At 35.4% G+C, this 19,369-nt stretch overlaps 1 protein-coding gene across 1 annotated transcript in view; it reads left to right on the forward strand.

Annotated features, from left to right (window-relative positions):
• LOC131067637 (cleavage stimulating factor 64) overlaps positions 1 to 19,369 on the forward strand; it is an 87,596-nt gene that overhangs the window by 17,590 nt on the left and 50,637 nt on the right. The window contains exon 2 of the mRNA XM_058002730.2: positions 17,884 to 17,962. Coding sequence (XP_057858713.1) covers positions 17,884 to 17,962 — 79 coding nt within the window. The remainder of the gene's footprint in view (positions 1 to 17,883; positions 17,963 to 19,369) is intronic.

The following is a 19,369-nucleotide window of genomic DNA, read 5'->3' on the forward strand; positions in this document are numbered from 1 at the left end:
ACGGTGACAAGTAATGATATTTGCAGTAAATCCAAATTCTAGAAGTGTATTAATGTACAACCACTGTTACATGGATTTAGTCATACAGACCCTTTACCCTCTAGCTTTTATGTTGACTTCTGATTAACATGCAACTTTGAAATCTGTTGTGAACTGACAATGCATAAAGCTATAGCATCACTTTGCCAAGGTCCTTTTAACTGACAGCTGTATTAAAATGCCGATCATCCATTCACAACACTACTATGGTTGACTTATCCAATAATGACCATCACGAATGTTAATTTTAGTACTTTCAGATTAGATAACACTCAGAAAGTCAGAATTTGTTTCTAACTAGGTTTAATTAGATTTATTGTTTTTCAGATTTAAGCATAGTAAGAAATGAATGCATAAAGACAAGACAAAGATACCCTGGGAAAACCTCCTAGGAGGAAAAACCCAGCCAGAAAAGATCCTCAGATCTGATTATGGTTTTAGATTCAATTGATAATTACACACTTATCTGGAGTATAGAAGTTGCAGTCACAAAGAAGATGATACAAAAGACTACACAAGTAGTTTGCTGGCAGTGATCATGATTTGCAGCCCTTCTACCTTGTCTTGCTGTGCATAACTGGAGTTAACTACACCTTCCCACTAGTTCACAGTCCTTTGCTTTAGCCTTCAATGGAGATTACTGTTTTAATGATGGCTTTGTTGTCTGCTGTGATCTACTTGGTGATCTGCTGCACATAAATGGAATTCACTGTAATCTGCTATGCAAGACTGGAGTTCGCTGCAGTTCACAAAGGGAGTTTGCTATGATCTGCTTCTTCTAAAAGAGTTCGCTATCTTGCATGTGTAATTCGCATTTTACTTAAGCTGCGTTGATGATATTGTGAGGAGAGAATGCTTTATTTATAGGAGAGCAAACCCTTTAATCAAGTCGGCTTCACCCTTTTTATTTGCAAATTAATTTAATTTAATTTCTTTTGTTTGAGAGGATAGGGTCGGCCCTATTAAGATGTAGCGTGGGGACCTTTTTGGATTTAGCCGAAGGTATAGGGCCTGGCCCTATATATTGGGAAAGGGGCTGGTCCCCTTAGGCGGATTCCAATGTTGCCTAAGGCAATTGGAATCTGCCAGGTCCTAATTATAAACAACAACGAAAACACAATGCATAACCATCATACTGAATATATAATTTAGTCAATTATTTACCATAGTCCAGGAATACTCTGCCCTTGAGTTGACTTATTTAATTGCCTATTTTATTCACTGTCAATCTATGGTGCTCAATAACGAACAACTAGTATTCATTTTTTACTTATGTAAAATATCATTTTTTCTGTTCATCCACATGCATGTCTTCTGTTTCTACAGGAAAACAATAATTAGGAATCCATATCTTATATAAAGTGTATAAACAAAATATCAAATGCCTTTGAAAATGCAGTTCCAATGTATGCATGAAATGCATGCTACACCTGTATGAGAAAATAGGTTTGCAACTGCAACTGTTTTACAAAATGATACATGTTAGTAGATGTAATAATGATAATACTAGTGTAAATTCTTGGAAAGTTATGCGTGCATTTAGCCCAGCTCATATTGGATCGACCTTGTCTCATTCTCAACAGAGGTTTGTAAGTATTTTCATCAAGTATGCCAATATTTAGTGACATAACCCACACAGACTTCTCTTGTTAGACAAAGAAATACTTTATGCTAGAATAGGATGATTTATCAATAACCACGAATATATATACATGGATTTAAATGATATTTTAAATTCTTGCACAAGTCATAACTTTGGTGCAGCTGAACCAACAAAATAACTACATCTATAATTGTATTTCGGTTAAAAAATTAGCTGAAAGCAAAACTGGATATCTATATACATAATAAGCACATTAAAGAACAAAGTTTTCAAGATTTATTAATGATTGAAAAAAGAGCTTGAATGTAGTGAAATGGTGATGATAACTTACCGGATTTTCTGCAAGAATACCTCCAAACTCACACATAAATCCTCAAGCTCAGCCAAACCTAAAAACTATTGTTTGAATGAAGACAAAAACAACAAAATTAGGCACCCAAACCTTCCATGCTCAGCTGGAAGAGAAATCCAAAAAGAAAGAGAAAAAGAGGAGCAAATATGGTATCCAATTTTTCACTTCCTAACTCACACGCCCAACAAACAAGATAAAAGAAGATTTCTAGAAGTTTAAGCTACGAATGATGTCCAAACTCCTTTCCCAACAAGTAAGAAAATTCTCAAATGAAAGAGAATTATAAAGCAACAAAATGCAATACCCAGCTGCCCCCAAAATTGAAAAAAATTGCTAAAATGCAAATGCAAGAGAGGGTGTTCGATTCTCACACCACCTCAATTAATTGCACCCAAAAATGTAACACTTCTCTCCCAAATTTGCTTTGCCAATAATAGATTTAAATTGATTGCAGAAGTTCTTGAAAACTCACCTCTTTTTCAGCCTGTTATAGATATTATTAAATACAGACGTTTTATAAATAACTCCACTCTCTTTAATTATTCCACCAGCTATTGATAAATATTTTAAATAAAATAAATAGGTTATAATTTGATTCCATCAAAATAAAATTCAAAAAATAAATAACAATGGAAAATAATTAATGGAAAATATCATTATTTAATTACCTACAATTATTCAATATAATTATTTTACAGAGATGCCTTGAAAAATGCAATTTAAATCAAGCATGCTTGAAACCCAATGTTGTAAATGTATTTGAAAGAAAAGATGAATCTTTAGACAACTCTAAGAAAACCAATAATATGCCTAAAATGCATTTATCTTGTAGTCAAACTTGTGCAAGTCTGTGTGGGTTCTTGGATTCATCTTAGTTCTATTGTCTTAATGTCAGCATATATCTCTCTCCTAGATGATATTCTCTGTTAACGTATGTGAAAGGGATAACAATGTCTTGCATCCACCTTGTCAATAAACGGTAGTTAGTTCAAGTCATTATTAAAAAATCATATCCATGACATAAATAAAATAGCAGTTTCATATGATGAATAATCCTTTGTTAGTCCATAGCAAATATTCACAATTATCATGTTCATCTCAATTAGCAGTTTAAATTAAAATCATTTCACAAAGATAACAAATTATTAAATTGCCATAATATCAAATATAATACTGTCATTTTTAGTTCTCTCTCTTAAAACATTAATTACACAACTAAATTTATCATTTGATCATTAAATAAATGTCTTAAATAATCAATGAATAACGAGATGTGACATTTTTGACTTGAACATGTAAAACCCTTTGTTTAAGAAGAAAACAACGATTTCATTCAATAACTTGTCTAAATGAGCAATAGTATGGAAAAATTGAATTCATTGTAATATTAACTATAAATATTATTTACAAATCAATTATAAATATGCTAGAAGTAATTTACATGTTTATTTAATGATACCCTAGGGTATATTTGAGGAATTTCAATTTAATTTACATGGGTATATTTTCTTGTGGTGGAGGTGAAGGTTGTAATGATCATAGACAATGTCGTTCAACTTTGCACTGTTTATTTATTACCATTCTTAGAGTTTATGTCTTCAAACATATTGCAATTATAGTCACATCTTGAAGCATTACATGGTTGGCTCAAGACACATTTTCAATTCTCTTGAGATTTAACATCTTAGCGCCAAAACTCTCACACAATGCCATGTGAAATGAGAAAAAAAGGTCATAGTGAATTCAAGTTAATTGTTCAACATTAACATACGAAATATATAAGTTAATTGTTCAACATTTAAATGAGAATGTTGGATTTAGGAGATAATTGATTGTATGTAATAGCTTAGAAAGCTGATTGTACTTGTTGATACATGATAGCTTTGGTAAGATAAATGATTGAATGAGAGATAAATGAAGTCTCTCATTCAATCATCTTTTTCATTGATAGACTATGATAAGACTTCATTTATCATTCCTTTGTCTGATGATTATTATAAGTGCTCTTCTATATGTTATTGCATTACCGGTTTTTCTTATACCAATAATGATGATCGTATGCATGATCAATCAAACTTATGTTGATATTTACATATACAATCTTGCTGTGATCGTACTCCTTGATTTGTATATATATAACCTTGCAAACAAATCCCGATAAATATTGGGTTCTTAACCAATGCATAAATACTGATTAGCATCGGTCATAATTCGTAATGTACAAACACCGATTAGTATCGGTTGTATTTGTTAAATACATTCACACGGATTGGTATCGGTAAAGTACGATTATGGTTTTGAAAAGGCACGATCAAGTAATATCTTGATCGGCCATGTCTAATAGACATGACCGGTCAAGGTATTACTTGATCCCCTTGCTTGCATATATATATACCGATCGGTGGATGTTTGAGAATTATCGAAATTATTAATGCTCTCTCTCCACCTGCAACATAGAATATAATAATCAGATTTATTATATAGTGAGTTGACAATTACATGAAAAATACAATAACATTATATATCTTGCTCATTGAATAGAAAATTGAAAACATTTACAGTACCATCACTTAGAAATGATTTCTGATATGGGATGGTATTTGTCATCAACTCCACCATAGATAGCTCTAATGCCTCCTTGGATTTGTCCATGTCCTCATGCACATAGCCCATTACAAGCTTCTCTTCATTAACAACACAAAGGAGGCTAACTAAAGGCTTTGTGACTTATTAAAAAATAACATAAATAATAAGTACTGTTGAGGAAGATAACATGAACAAGTAAGAGTAACACAATTATAGTAAAATGAGAAAAAGAGCTATAGAATAAGAACTTACACCTACAATCTCCTTTGTGGAAAACTAAAATTGTTGCTCATCAAAGATCTAGTCAACAATATCAACTTTGGTAGTGGTCGTTGAGTATGAAAATTGGGACTATTTTTTAATATCAAACATACGTCTTAGAGGAGCTTTCAATTGAAACAAAGATTGCAACGTAACAAAATTGGTTGCAAAGTGGGTTACACTAGGATGAACAACTCCTTCGCATATTTTCTTATTAAGTCAAGGAACCAAGCATGGTTGCGTATGCATATGTAGATTTTGTGAACATGATCCACAATTGGATTGATCCATTTTTTTTTGCCAAGATCCTTCAATTAAAGGCTAGGGCAATGAGCATAACAAAGAGTCTAGAGAAGATAATTATATCTGTAGCAACATAATTTGCTGCATTACCTATAATGATTTGCACAACATTAGCTTCATTGACCTCATCTACAACTTCCTTTAAATTTGACAGAGATTTTGTGTTTTACGCTCTTTTTGATGCATTAGTGGATTCAAGGAAAAGTTTTCAACTTGAGGAAGAAACAAGGAAGTTCAACAACTCCTCATTTCTTTTGGCTATCCAGCTATTAGACATTATGGTGCAACCCTTCTTTAGACATATTTCACGTAGGTCATCAACAATGGACCTCAAATTTTCTACCTTCTCATTTGAAATTGGATCCTTTATCTCTCCATCATTATAAGTTCTCAACCTTGCGCTAGCAACAACAGTAGCCTTCACTAAATTTTAGCAACAAGGAGATTTAAAAAAAAGAAGAAGAGCAATTTTAAATTTAAAAAACTAACCCTTTTAAAATTCAAGAGATAAATAAATCAAAATCACATTAAAACAAAAAATCAACCAATTCAATCATATGTGGTGGAATTGAACGATTTAACCAAAATCGCCAACCACACTTCTCGTCATTTGATGTTTACTTCTAATTCAATCTTTTACTCTCAAGTGATGGTTGGGAACCTTGAGAAGTGCTTTGTGTAATAAAGAAATCTAATATCAATCCGCGAACTCTAGGCCAACACTAGTGCTCAAACTTGAAGGAAATGGATGAGTTTTAGAAATAGAAGTCTACATGGCCAATGGCAACCATCACATCTTTTCTATTCAAAGGATCTGTTGGTTCCTAAATTTGTATTTCAGTGAATTCTAAAGATTTGCTAGGTCTTATATTTGGAAACATTGAGAGATTTGGCCAATGAATGGGAGATAGGTTTCACATTCTTCTTCCTTGCACTTTAGGCTCTATAGACCGAGGGGCGTTACCCTTAATGACATTGAATGTAAATATCAAACAAAGTTGTATTACAAATCCTAGTAGATGAAAGAGTTCATACAACCATACCAAGGATTTGTAAATTTTTGAAACTCTAGTATGAAGTATGCAAATAATTACAAATAAATTAAAAATGGCTTGAGATTTATTAGTTTTAAAATAATTCTAGAAATGGCGATCACAAAGGATTGATTGGTGCATTTTATATCACAACACCAAAACATCTCTTGATGATCTATTAAAACTAATGAGATCTCCATAAGCCTACAATGTAATCGTTTTTAGCTATCCAATTGAAATCATGACACTCCCATTTTCCTTAGGTAAGCATTTACATTGTTCCTTAAAACAAGAGCAAACCATGAGAAAAACTCATTACAACAAATGTGTATTGATGAATTCAACAATTCTTGGTTATTTCATTCAAAGAGCATTACATTCCAAGCTGGAGACAACTACATTGCGGTATGATATTCATATTTGCACAATTTTGAATATAGTGGCATTGTCATGTAATGGTTTACATGCATTTGAGTTCACCTAAGACCTATAAATGACCTTTCCTCTACAACTTCTCCCAACTCACAAAACTGGCCTCATAGACTCTTTGGACCTTCTTTAGATTTTTTTTTGGACCCTTTTTAGATCTAATATTGAACCCTTATGAATGATTGGAGATCCCTTTTAAGGGCGAATAAGGAGCTTGCATGTCAATGAGTACGTTTCCCCTACATCTAACAAACTTTGTTGCTTCTTTTTGCCTATGACAGCAAGAAGCTTCCGCTAGCATGCCACTTGCCATGGTTAAGTCAAATTGGAGATCATTGTGACCAATCCTCTCATGCGGTTCATATTTCCTTAGATGGCACAAAAACAATGCATTACATGCTTCAAATGGTGGTCTGATTCCCTCTTGGCACTTTGTTGGCGGTTTGTGGTTGATCAGGAACAAAATTGGCATTTTTGGTATGGATTGGGACCAATCGGTAATTTTGGGGGTTTTTGGAACACCTTGAATGCCTAACTTCTTCTATTGCTGTCTTCCTTCCTCTTTTTTAAATCTTTGTCGCTTGCCATTATGGCTTATAAGTGAACTATGAACTTGTCCAACTTTGCACTTTCCTTTGATTTTTCATTTGCTCCTTTTCCTATTTGTGAATGCCTTCACTTTTTCTTCGTGGGGACTTTGTAGTGAATCACCCGAAACCGGAAACCACTTCAAGTCCCGAATCCCTTCCTTCTCCCCTCTCTTGGTTACTTTTCTTTTCAGACCTTGTCTTATTTTCTCTTTGGCTCTTTCATTGTATTACCTTTCTCTACTCACTTTGCTTTGTTGGGATTCAGAGGCTTATAGGGACCGTAGAACTCTATTGGAGGTTCCTATGGTTCCAAGAACCATGGAAATCTCTAACTTTCCTTCTTCACCTTTTTTCTTTCCTTTGTCAAGGCTTATTGGGAAACTAGAACTTGTTGGGGGTTCCCTAGGCTTTGTGAACCACTTCCAACTCCGATCAGTGCTCTACTTAGCCAATTTACAATTTACTCCAACCTTTGATCGCTCTATGTCGACGCCAAGGGTAGTCCAAGAATTGCTATTGACATCGACAGTGGTTCCAATAACCTTGTCGGTGGTCGACAAAGTTTCCAAAACCTTTGAAGGTCATCAAGAACTTCTTGAGAGTTAGTGATCGAGGAGTCATTATGCTTAGAATGGTATTTGAGGATTGTGAACTCGGAAACACCAAAAGGCTGAAACTTAATGCTTTCCACAAAGGCTTGGAGAGGTTTTTGGAATTGTATTTGATGGAGCAAAGCATGCTGAAAAGTCAAGGTGGCAAAGGAAACCTCAACGACTTGAAAGGCTGGTAGGATATACCATAGTTGAAAAACTTCAGACTCCGCAAAAAACTTGACAAGGCTGTAAAATGTGACTCACCAAAATTCGACAACTCAAAAAATTGCTTAAATTTCATTAGAAACCCTTTTTTTTTTGGCAAAATTCAAGGAGGGGATGTATCCAACGAGTCAAATAAATGAGTACACAAAAGAAACAAGCTAGGTCTAGTTATATTTGATTGATTTAAAGCAAATTGGGTACAAAATCACATCCTCATGTGGAATGCTGGTGATTGATAGTCTAAAACAAAATGAAAATAGCAAATTGTCTTTATAAAACTAAAAGTAAACACTACATCAAAACATTTTACATCTTCCTCTTCCCAGCTCTAGTAAAAACTAGGGGAGAGGTATCTTTAGTCCTAGGAGTCCGTTGTGGCTTTGCCACCTCACTCAACATGATAGGTTGTGGTTCGACCTCCATCTTGGATGCAAATGTGGTTGGCATTGGCAACGACTCCTCATCATCGTCAACCTCCTCAGGCTCCTCAATTTCATCCAAGGTGATTCCAAATCCACCCCCCTCCTCCGTTGCCTGCCTCTCCAAATCATAGATCTCATTATCGATAAACAATGGAGGTTTCTCCTGTGCTGTCCAATCATTGTAAGGATCTATATCATCCAAATCAATTGGACCAGTTGAGGATGATGTTTCCTCTACCTTCCTTATGTGCAACTAAAGACTATATTGCACAAAGACAAGGTCATTGAGGCGTTTTTGGGCTAATTTATTCCTCTTCTTCGCGTGGATGGCCTCGAACAAGCTTCAATTCCGCTCATAGCTGGATGCACTAGAAGGTTGGCGTAAGATGCAAAGGGCAAATTTTTGCAGATTTGTGGCATTTACACCCCAATTTTTCCACCAAGACTACACAAAATAAAATATTGAAGAGTTAGAAAGCAAAGTCAAAACATATTTTATCAAATTATCAATAGTTGTAAGATGCATGTGAAAGACTCCAAATATTATACTTGGTGTTTGAGTGGTTGTTCCTCTCGTAGCCAGATTTGAAGAGAAGCACTTACCCCTTTTTTTCTGTATAATCATCCGATTCAGCCACAATACGGTCTCTCACCTCAACATCGGATGTTAGCCTCTAAATGCATGTAGTGAGACCCTCCATAACCTCTACATTAGGATCTGAGAAGGAATCCGAGAAGAAAAAGCGAGGGTTGAGGAAGTATCTTGCTGCATGGATGGGTTGGTGGAGTTGATTGTTGCACCTCCTATCAATAATTTCCCATACGGGATCAATGTAGAGGTGGTTCCCCTTGTAATAATTTATGATAGTACACACTTTTAATTTTTAAAGAAAAAATAACTTAAATTCAACATAAATTACTATAAATAAATTAACATAAGTTACTATAAATAAAATAACGTAAATTTAGTCTAAATTATAAAACTCAACATAAGCTATCAAAATTTAAAAAATTTAAGTCAACCGAACTTACCTCGCACTCAAGTCTGTGCAAGAAGGCGCTTTGTAGCCTTTTCCTGCAATTGTCAATGCGGTAACCAAATTATGCCAATAACGATTTATTGCCACATTGAAAGGGATGTTATTGAAATACCAAAAATAAGCACCTGCAATGTTTGCATGCTCATATGCCTCCCTATTTCACCCAGTTGCCTCCAACGATGGTTGTGCTCTAGGTGTGTTTCTATGCACAAAATAGTTATCTATAGGAGACAACGATGATGGTGCTACTGGTGCTAATGCTCTGCTAGAAGCAATTGAAGTGGTGCTCATGATGGTGGTGGATTTGTGGATACGTGGGCCGTGAAGAGAGCCCACTATGCTCCGAAGGGCTTGTTCATTTTGCTTCAAGGCTGATTGGAGCGCCTTGAGAAGTAGCTATGGCTGCTTGCATGGTTGGCTTTGACCTCTCCCTTTGTAAATTTCTCTCTTTTGCATTTGCAAGTATGGCATTTATTTATTTATTTTTATTTTTTCAATGGTCTTAGGACAACCCCTGGCATCATGCTTACTAATGCCTGCAAGGTGATATTTGAGGTGGTTTATGCCTCCATGAAATATTCTTTCACATTTAATGCAAAAAATTGAACCAAGTTTTGGTCCTTGATAGGCATACTTCCAAACCGGGTCTCTTGCTCCTTTAGGACGAGTGCCATCTTGCTTACCATCATGTGCCATCATGTTTAAAATTTTTAGGTGGTATTAAAATTTTAAAATGTTTACCATCATACACCATCTTGCTTCAGGGGGACAAGTGGTATTTTTAAAATTAGTTGATGCCTCAAATGAAGTGAAAAATGTAGAAACCTTGTGCAACATGTTGGATGAGGTGGTGACAGAAGTGGAAGTGCAAAATGGTGTTCAGATTGTGACTGATAATGCAACTGCATATGTGGTAGCTGACAAACTTTTATAGGCTAGGCATTTGACATTATTTTGGAGCCCTTGTGCTGCTCATTGCCTTGACGTGCTCCTTGAGGACATAGGGAAACTAAGTTGGGTGAAGATGGAAGGGAAATCACAAAGTGCATCCACAACCACACAAGGGTCCCGGAGCTTATGAGACATTACCCTGATGGTAAGGATCTTGTGCGTTCAAGAGTCACACGTTTTGCCACTAATTTCCTCAACTTAAATAGCATATTAAGTGCATTGCCCAACCTCAAGCGGATGTTTGTGAGTGAAAGATGGTTGGAGAGTCCTTATTCTAGGAAGCTTGAAGTAGAGAAGGTCGTGAAGACCATTTTTAGTGATAGATTTGCGAAAGTCATGGAGGAGATCATCAATGTAAGTTTTCAAACTTCGATTGATGATATATTTTTTAATTTTCTAATATTACACTTTGCTGATTTTTGTTAAAATTTTTCATATCTAGTTGTCAGAACCATTGGTGAGGGATCTATAGATGGTGGATGGGGATAAAAATCCCATAGGGTATCTATATGAGGCCATGGATAAGGTCAAAGAGGCAATTCAACATTTGTACGGGTTAGACAAGACCAAATATGAACCCATATGGCGCATAATTGATCGGAGGTGGAACCGACAATGCCATTAACATATTGATGCTGTTGCCTACTATTTGAACCCCAAGTTTTTTTCTCCCCTACTTTCAAAGCAGATGCAGAGGTTCAAGTTGGTCTCGACACATGTATTCAGAGGTTAGTTGTTGATGAAAGAATTCAAGACCTCATACTTGATGAGTTACAGAGTTATAAGAAGGAAGAAAGGCCATTGTTTTCTTCACCTATTTGTGTTCGTAAGAGAGATACCTTGCTGCTAGGTAAAAGAAAATGTGCTCTTAAATTTTGAATGTTTCCCTACATCAAACTCTTCATAATGAATTGTCAAAACATAACCATAGCTGCAAGGAAACTCACAATCAACTCTGTCATCTGATTTTTCAACACATATGTCTAGATGCCTTTTATAATCAACATTATGAGAATTAGCATGGGCAGTGGAAATTCTTGTAGAAAAATTTTCAACTTAATTTGCATTGTCAACAAACAACATATCTGACCCATACTCCAAAGATTCATCATAGCATACATCTTTTTCACCCATAGGTGAATAGGTGTCTTCATTAACATTCACATTGATGCATTCTTTATTTGAGGCAAAGTGTTCCATCTCCAAGTCATTAGAATAATTATAATCAATAGAGAGGCAATGAGGTTCACTATCAGGAAACATGACTTGTAAAACATACAATGGTCAAAGTGTTGTAGACTTGCTTTTTGCTCACAAGATCACATTTCAAGGGTATTGGAGTTAAAGATAGGAGAATGCCAAAAGGGTTAAATTCATATCATAACCCAATATACCTTAAATTGGCCATTCACATAAACATGCAGTAGGAAGAACAAACATACTTTAAACAAAAGAAAGCATCCTCACAGGGGAGAATCCTCATGGCTCAAGAGAATCAAAAACTCTTCAAGGCTGCCCTCAAACGGTTTATTAAGGAGTCAGAAAATAATTCAGATCCTCTTGTGAGCAAGGATATGCTGGTCCCCTTAATCCTCAAAGCTTTAGTCGAGTGTAAGAGAGCTAGTTCCAAAAGACAAGCTAAAAATACTTTTCCAACAAATCCTTGGTTTGATGACGAGTGCAAGTTAGCAAAAAGAAATCTGCGAGAAGGTAAGATGAACAAGGAAAGTAAAAAAGAGTATGAAAGATTGCTAAGGTGTAAAAAAAGAAAAATATGTAAACATAAGAAGGGTGGAACTGATTACCCTTGGAAAACAAAACCCCAAAAGATTCTAGAAAGAGCTGCAACAAAAGAGAAAGCATATAGAGAATAGTATCACAGGATGTCAATGGCTTGAATATGCAAAGTTGTTATATGAGCGCGGTCAAGATAAACAGGAACCCCCGGTAATCAATGTCAATATTGAACTCTTTACCTTTGAAGATATCAAACAGGGCATAAGGAGGCTTACAGGGGAAAAGGCACAAGACATAGATGGACTACAAGCAAAATATCTAAAATGGGGCATTGAGGTCCTTGCACCTCATATCAACCGCATCTTCAACAATGTCACTCAAGAGGGTTTTCCAGAAAATTGGACAACCAGAGTTGTGATCCCTCTTCACAAAAGCGGTGATCTAAACAATCCATCAAATTACCCCACTATTATGGTCAACCCACTTCTTGGGAAGTTGTTTGGAAGCATGATCGAACACAGGATTAGTAGTTGGGCAGAAATAAGAGGGAAAAGAGCCAAGGGACAAGTTAGTTTTAGACCAAAACATTCTACTATATACCATGGTGTTACACTTAGGTTCTTGGTTAAAAAAATATGGAATACTCAAGGGGGCGAGGCTTTTTGCTGCTTTATAGACTTTAGAAAAGCCTTTGATATGGTACCGTGGGACAAACTATGGCATAGGGTGGAAGAATTGGGAGTTCCAAATGGGCTGAGGGCTGCAGTTCATAGGCTTTATGAGCAGGTCAAGGATAAAATCAGAACCTCAGAGGGAATGTCAGAGTGTGTGGGTAGTGATATTGGTGTCAAACAAGGTTGCCCTCTTTCTCCAATATTATTAGGGCTATATATTGATAAGTTAGAAGAATGGCTAAACGATAATAGCAGAGGAGTCCAGTTGGCTAATTATGTAATAAAACTACTTCCATATGCGGATGATTTCATCTTAATAGCTAAATTCTAAAGGGTTTGAGAGAACATTTGAAGACGCTTGAAGCCTTTTGTTAGGAAGTAGGGATACAAGTGAATATTAGCAAGACCAAAGTTATGATATTCTCTTTGAGAAGAAATAAAAAGACATGACGATTTTCTTTTTGAAGACAGCGTGTTGGAAGTGGTGAACGAGTACAAATATCTTGGACTTGATTTTCACAACAAGCTTAATTGAGAAACGTATAGAGCAAAAAGAATTCAAGGCGGGTGGAAGGCATAGTACTCGCTACAAAATAGATGTAGGCGGAACTTTGAGATTGGAAAAGAAGAGAATGCTTTTTGGTCTGCTGGTCACTCAGTGATTCTATACGGATGTGAAATTTGGGGCAGCAGTGTATTTGATCAGAAATGGAGACAATTGGAAAGAATTCAAAAACATCTCATCATAAGTAGTTTCAAAATGAAAACTGCTGTTCCATATGAGATTCTATTGGCTGAAACCGACACCTATCACTTGGAAGCTTTAGCGATGGTTCGTTTGGTAAACTATCTAAAGAAGATTCAAAATATGGAAAAACATTGTTGGCCTAAGCTGATTACGGAGGAAAGACTAGATTGAAGGAAGAACACATGGATGAAACAAAATGGCAAAAGGATGAAAAAATGGGACATTAGTATACAAGAATGCCCAGACACCAATGAAGAAATAAAAAAATTTTGTGAAGGAAAAATTCAGGAGCAAGTTATGGACAAAACAAGATGGGCGTAAAAAACTGTATTATATCACAGAATTCAACCCCACAAGAGATCATGAAGAAAAAGTCTACATAGGAGCAAATATTAAATGGAAAGCAAAAATGCTAATGGCTCAATTAAGAACCAACTCTCATCACTTGAGGTGTGAAACAGGTAGATGGATGATACCTAAATAAGAGTGGGAAAAGTGGATATGCTTATTTTGCAACACAGGAGCAGTAGAGACGGAAAGGTATTTTGTTTTGGAATCCCGGGCATATAGTGAAATCTGGGCCATTTTGAAGACATTTTGTAAACAGACAATTTAAACAGTCCGAAGAAACAAAATTTGAAAAAACAGAAAATCTGTTAATAAAAATTCACTGCAGAAGAGCAGATCTTGAGAAGAGGTTATATGCAGATTAAGATCGTGGTACCCTGATTTTTTTGGGTGTGTGATGTCCGTGGGTCCCATAGGCTGCTTTGGCCTCATGGATGTTATTAAAATCCTTCATTTCATTTCATATCATCATGATCAATACAAGGAAATTCATCTTGTGTATAACTATGTTCAGGCTCCTTAGACTGAATGTCTAAACATTTATCTTCACTAGAATCATTACTGATTTGTAATGTAATGTCTCTGATATTATGACTATCAGCATGGTCATTGATATCACAAGCCGATTCACTTTATTGGACATCTAAGCACACTTAAAATATAAATGATTTGAATGATGCCATCCTAGGAGAAGTGTTTGTGGTATCTTGAGTCCAAAGGACCTGAATCTCAATCCTCTCAGATGTTGAAACCATCATCACATTCTCATGGAATTTGTCTGTACAGCTTGTGCAGTGTTCTCCCCATTAATTTGACAGTTATAATTATCCCTGCTGGAGTAATCTCTCTCTCTCTCTCTCTCTATATATATATATATATGCTATTTCAAACACTTGAAAGTCTGATTACAGACATGATTTCCAAATCTGATTATTTTCCTTGGGTTTTTATGTCAAACTTTTATTTACCAGTGTCTGCATACATTCAGATAATAGAATTTACATTTGATTATAGAATTAACTAACAATTGACATGTTTGCCTCTCAGGAGGAATGTAACCCGGGGACGCGTCCTCGGCATGAAAACGCCTGTCCTACCTTGTCCTGGGGACGTTTCAGGGACTTGGGGACGGCCGGGGGACATTTCCCTCCGTCCCGAAATTGCCAAGAATTTAGAGGGGACGTCTGCCCTAGCTGGGGGGGACGTCCGTACGTCTCAGGGACGGCTGGGACATCCCCAATCCGTCCTGGAGACAGCGAAACGTCCCCCACATCTAAGACTATTAAAAATTAAAAAAACAAAAATATTGTATTTTCAATTTTTTAAAATTTTTTTTCTAATATGGGCCCCTATTAATTCAAATTGTTATTAAAAAAATTAAAAGGCAACATTAATTAAATTTTAAATTTTATTAAAATTTAATTCATATCAAACGTTTAAAATTAATTCATATTATAAATAGAAAATATTAAATTGTTAGCCTTTGGGCATTTTGACATTTTGTATGTTATTTCTTTAATATCTATTATGATATGTATATTGACAATGTGAATGAATTGAAATTCTGAATTATGAATGCATAATTGCTCATCGAGTATTTACAATGTTGCATGTTCAGAATTTACATTCTAAAATGTTTTCATAGTATCATACACATGCTATATCTATGTTTTCATATGAATATAATGTATATATGCATGCTTTATACATGTTTTCATATGAACATTTAGAATTTTCCTATGTTTTATATAGCCATCCCCTTTGCCGTCCCTCGCCGTCCCCAAATTTGGCAAAAAAATTGCCGTCCTGGAAATGCGTCTCGCCGTCCCCAAATTTGGCAAAAAAATTGCCGTCCCGGAAACGCGTCTCGCCGTCCCCTGCTGTCCCCGTCCTGGAAACTCGGGGTAACATAGGACTAAATACTAAACAGGTATCTAATTTATTGCTGGCAGACATGAGTTTGCTGCCCAGATCTGGGTGGATGTCTGCAGAGGTTCATGCCAATGCTCAGATTTGGGATATCAAACCCAGGTACGGACTCATGATGGCTTGAATTCCCTTCCATGGTCTTCAAAATGCCATGTGACAATTTTCTCAGTGCTGATGAAATTTGAGTGGTTGGCTGGTAGTCCTTCACTGGCACCTTAGCCGAATCAGGTCCTGGAAATGAACGATTGGGGTTTATGGATCGTGCAGTGAAACTCGCCCTTTATCTTCTCCCAGTGTCTAGGTTGTTATATGCCTTGTGTGAGAATTCTACAATCATGGTGGGTGAAGTGTCTGCAATCTGATTGGTACAACTGCCTGTGTGATGTCCCCTCTTGGCACCCTCCAGATTGGTGCAACTATCTGAGTGTGGGTTCTAGAGGACTCCTATGCTTGCCGCCTGTTTCTAACTTTAATCTCTAACAGTGCTTGGAACCTCGAAAATGCAAATGAGGGGTTTTGTCCTTCTTGCATAGCATAAGAATATTCTCCAATCCAGTTGTCTTCCCAAAAGACCCACTGTTCAGTTTTATAGCTGTTGGGACTATAGTGTCCAATGCCCAAAATTGGGGCACTTCTTTTAAATTTGAAATTTTTGTTTTTAGTAAATTTTTTAGTTTTAATATTATATTATTATATATTTATATTATATGATATACAGTAGTGTTTAAAAAAATATCTAAAAATGGGACAGGATTACAGGTGGGAAAAAGGGGACATGACAGCTGGAATCACAAATATGAGAGGATTGCATAATGCTCAAATCCTTGTTAAAATCAGAACTGAAGTCTTGATTCTATCCGGAATTTTTAAGTCCCCATTACATATATATAAAAGTGATCAGTATAGCTTGGCGTCATAAATATAAGAGGATTGGTTTTATGTCTAAATGCAGTTTCTTATTGTTTGTCTGGTTATTAATATTTAATGAGCTTAGGTGCGAACTAATGTGAGATGCCCATATGATAGTTTCCATAGAAATAATGTGATTTTTTTAATTGAATATTACATTGCTAAAGTAAGAAAAATGAAAATTAATGTGATTTTATTTATTGATATTTACATTGCTAAAGTAAGAAAAATGAAAATAAACTTTCTTCATGCACTGATGGGAGAGCATTTTAAAAATTATGATTGTACTGCCATTTTTTATACTTGGCAACTTCCAACAATTGTTGTTACAGATTATTCAGATTAAGAAGATAGAATCTCCTTTGAAAGCCATTATGTGCAGATTATTCAGATTAAGAAGATAGAATCTCCTTTGAAAGCCATTATGTGCAGATTATTCAGATTAAGAAGACCCAGTTTTATATTGTTCTGTTGAATGATAAATGGATTCTATTTCCGTTTTTGATTTCTCTGTTGTTATTTGCTTTTTTCTATAGCACATTTGAATTACAGCAGTATACTGTTGCCCTCTGGATATCGCAAATTGTTGATCAGTTGTTTGTCATATATTAATTATGTATTCTAGAATTGTATCGTAATAGTGAGATTTTCCAAGTTGGTTGTAAAACTCCATAATTGAAATGGTGAGTGATAAAAAATGAGTTGAAGTGGATAACTCTGTGAGCACTAAATATTTTCAGACTTGTAGCATGACTCTTGGCCACATAAAAATATCAAACAAATCCCTCATTTTGCTGGTTAAAGGCTTCAGTTGGAGTATCTGTCTTTTGGCAAGCTTTTTCTGAGTCCAGTTGGCTTGGTTTATCAGCCTTTTAAGTCTCATATCTATGCCTTGAAGTAGATCCATTTTTTATGATTCTGAACATGGACACACACAAACACAGATAGATAGACATAGACAGCGATTACTGAGTTCATCTTTTAAGTCTTTGAGATGGGCTAAATGTAATAATGCATAATCAGTTCTGTCCTTTGATTCAATAACTTGTTTCCAAAATTGTTTGCTAATTCGTTTCAAACATTGAAGTTCTTTTTATTGTTTTGCTGCAGTGGGAAATATCCCATATGATGCAACGGAGGAGCAACTAATAGAAATATGCAAAGAAGTTGGACCTGTTGTATCATTCCGGTATGCTGAATTACAACTGAAAGGAAGATTTTTGTTGTTTTATTTTGAGGCAACTTCTACCCAAACGATGCTTTTTATTCTGGCCGCTAAAGTGGTTATTAGTTTATTGAAAACATCTATGATAATTTTTTTGCAATGTGTTACTTGTGTTGCTCTGTACTTTTGTGTCCACAGATTTCATTCTGGATAATATGTGGGTGAAGATACCTACTCTAAGTTCTATAAGAATAGTATTATAAAGAGGATCATTGTATTATTTGGCCACATTATTTATTCCAATATTCACTCATTGGATATCATAGGTCGTAATGGCCTTGTGAGGAGTTTAATTGTATGGGCTAGTTGTGGCATGTAGATGACAGAGACACCAGCTGGTTGGATATATTAGTGTCATTACCAATTTTTTTTTTATCTAATGGCAGGAAAGTTGAGTGTTAGTGGTGGTACTTGTACAGGCGTGGCTACTCTTTTTTTTATTTGGATTTTCTCTAATTTTCTTCCTTGATTGTGGAGAAGACAGCAGAGAGATTGTTATGTTTTAGTTTTTGACCTCCTTCACTACATCTATTGGATTTTTTTTCAAAGTTTCTTCTTTAGCCTTATTGACCACTTCTGATTCTCTGCTGATACTAAAATGAATTTCATTTAATTTCATGCAAGACAATGAATTGTAATTTTTCAATTGATAAGTTGTTCAAGTGATGGATTACACAATTTATCTATTAAAATAGAGCATTGTGCAAGGTCAAAAAGAATTCTATGGTGTCATTTTTTAAGTTAACATTGAAGGAGTATGAATGATCTTCAAAAATCATGAATTTGAAATTTTATAGTTGTGTTGATATTCAAATATATACCCACAAACATGGAGAAAATATTAGGGCATTGTTAAATCAAACTTGGGTTCAAGCCATCTTTTGGTTAAATATATAGAGGTTTTTAAACGTTGGAGTGTGCAGGCACAATATGCAAAATATATACTCAGACATGTGAAAAATATTCCATTGGGCAGTGTTAAGTCAATCTTGAGTTCTACCTTACAGTTCTTAAATTTTTAGTTATATCTAAATGATGAAGAAGTATATGAACAAAGTTTGTCTAGGGTTTAAGATTTTATTGTAATTTTGAATTTTTTCCTTCATATGGTGTATGTTGTTGGGGGTCCCACAGATACTGAGAGGGGGGGGGGTGAATTAGTATCTGACTAGTAATAAGTATTTCTTAAGTTAAAACATGTGGAACATAATATAACAGTGTACCGGTATGCAAGAAATAAAGCAATGAACAGAATCAAGAACATCCACATGAAAAGTCCACCATAACACAAGATGTTTAACGAGGAAACCCGGTGTGGGAAAAACCTCGATGGGATTTCTGACCCACAATATTCACTCATTGGCCAATAAG

The sequence above is a fragment of the Cryptomeria japonica genome, chromosome 5, assembly GCF_030272615.1.
Source record: "Cryptomeria japonica chromosome 5, Sugi_1.0, whole genome shotgun sequence".
Taxonomy (NCBI): domain Eukaryota; kingdom Viridiplantae; phylum Streptophyta; class Pinopsida; order Cupressales; family Cupressaceae; genus Cryptomeria; species Cryptomeria japonica.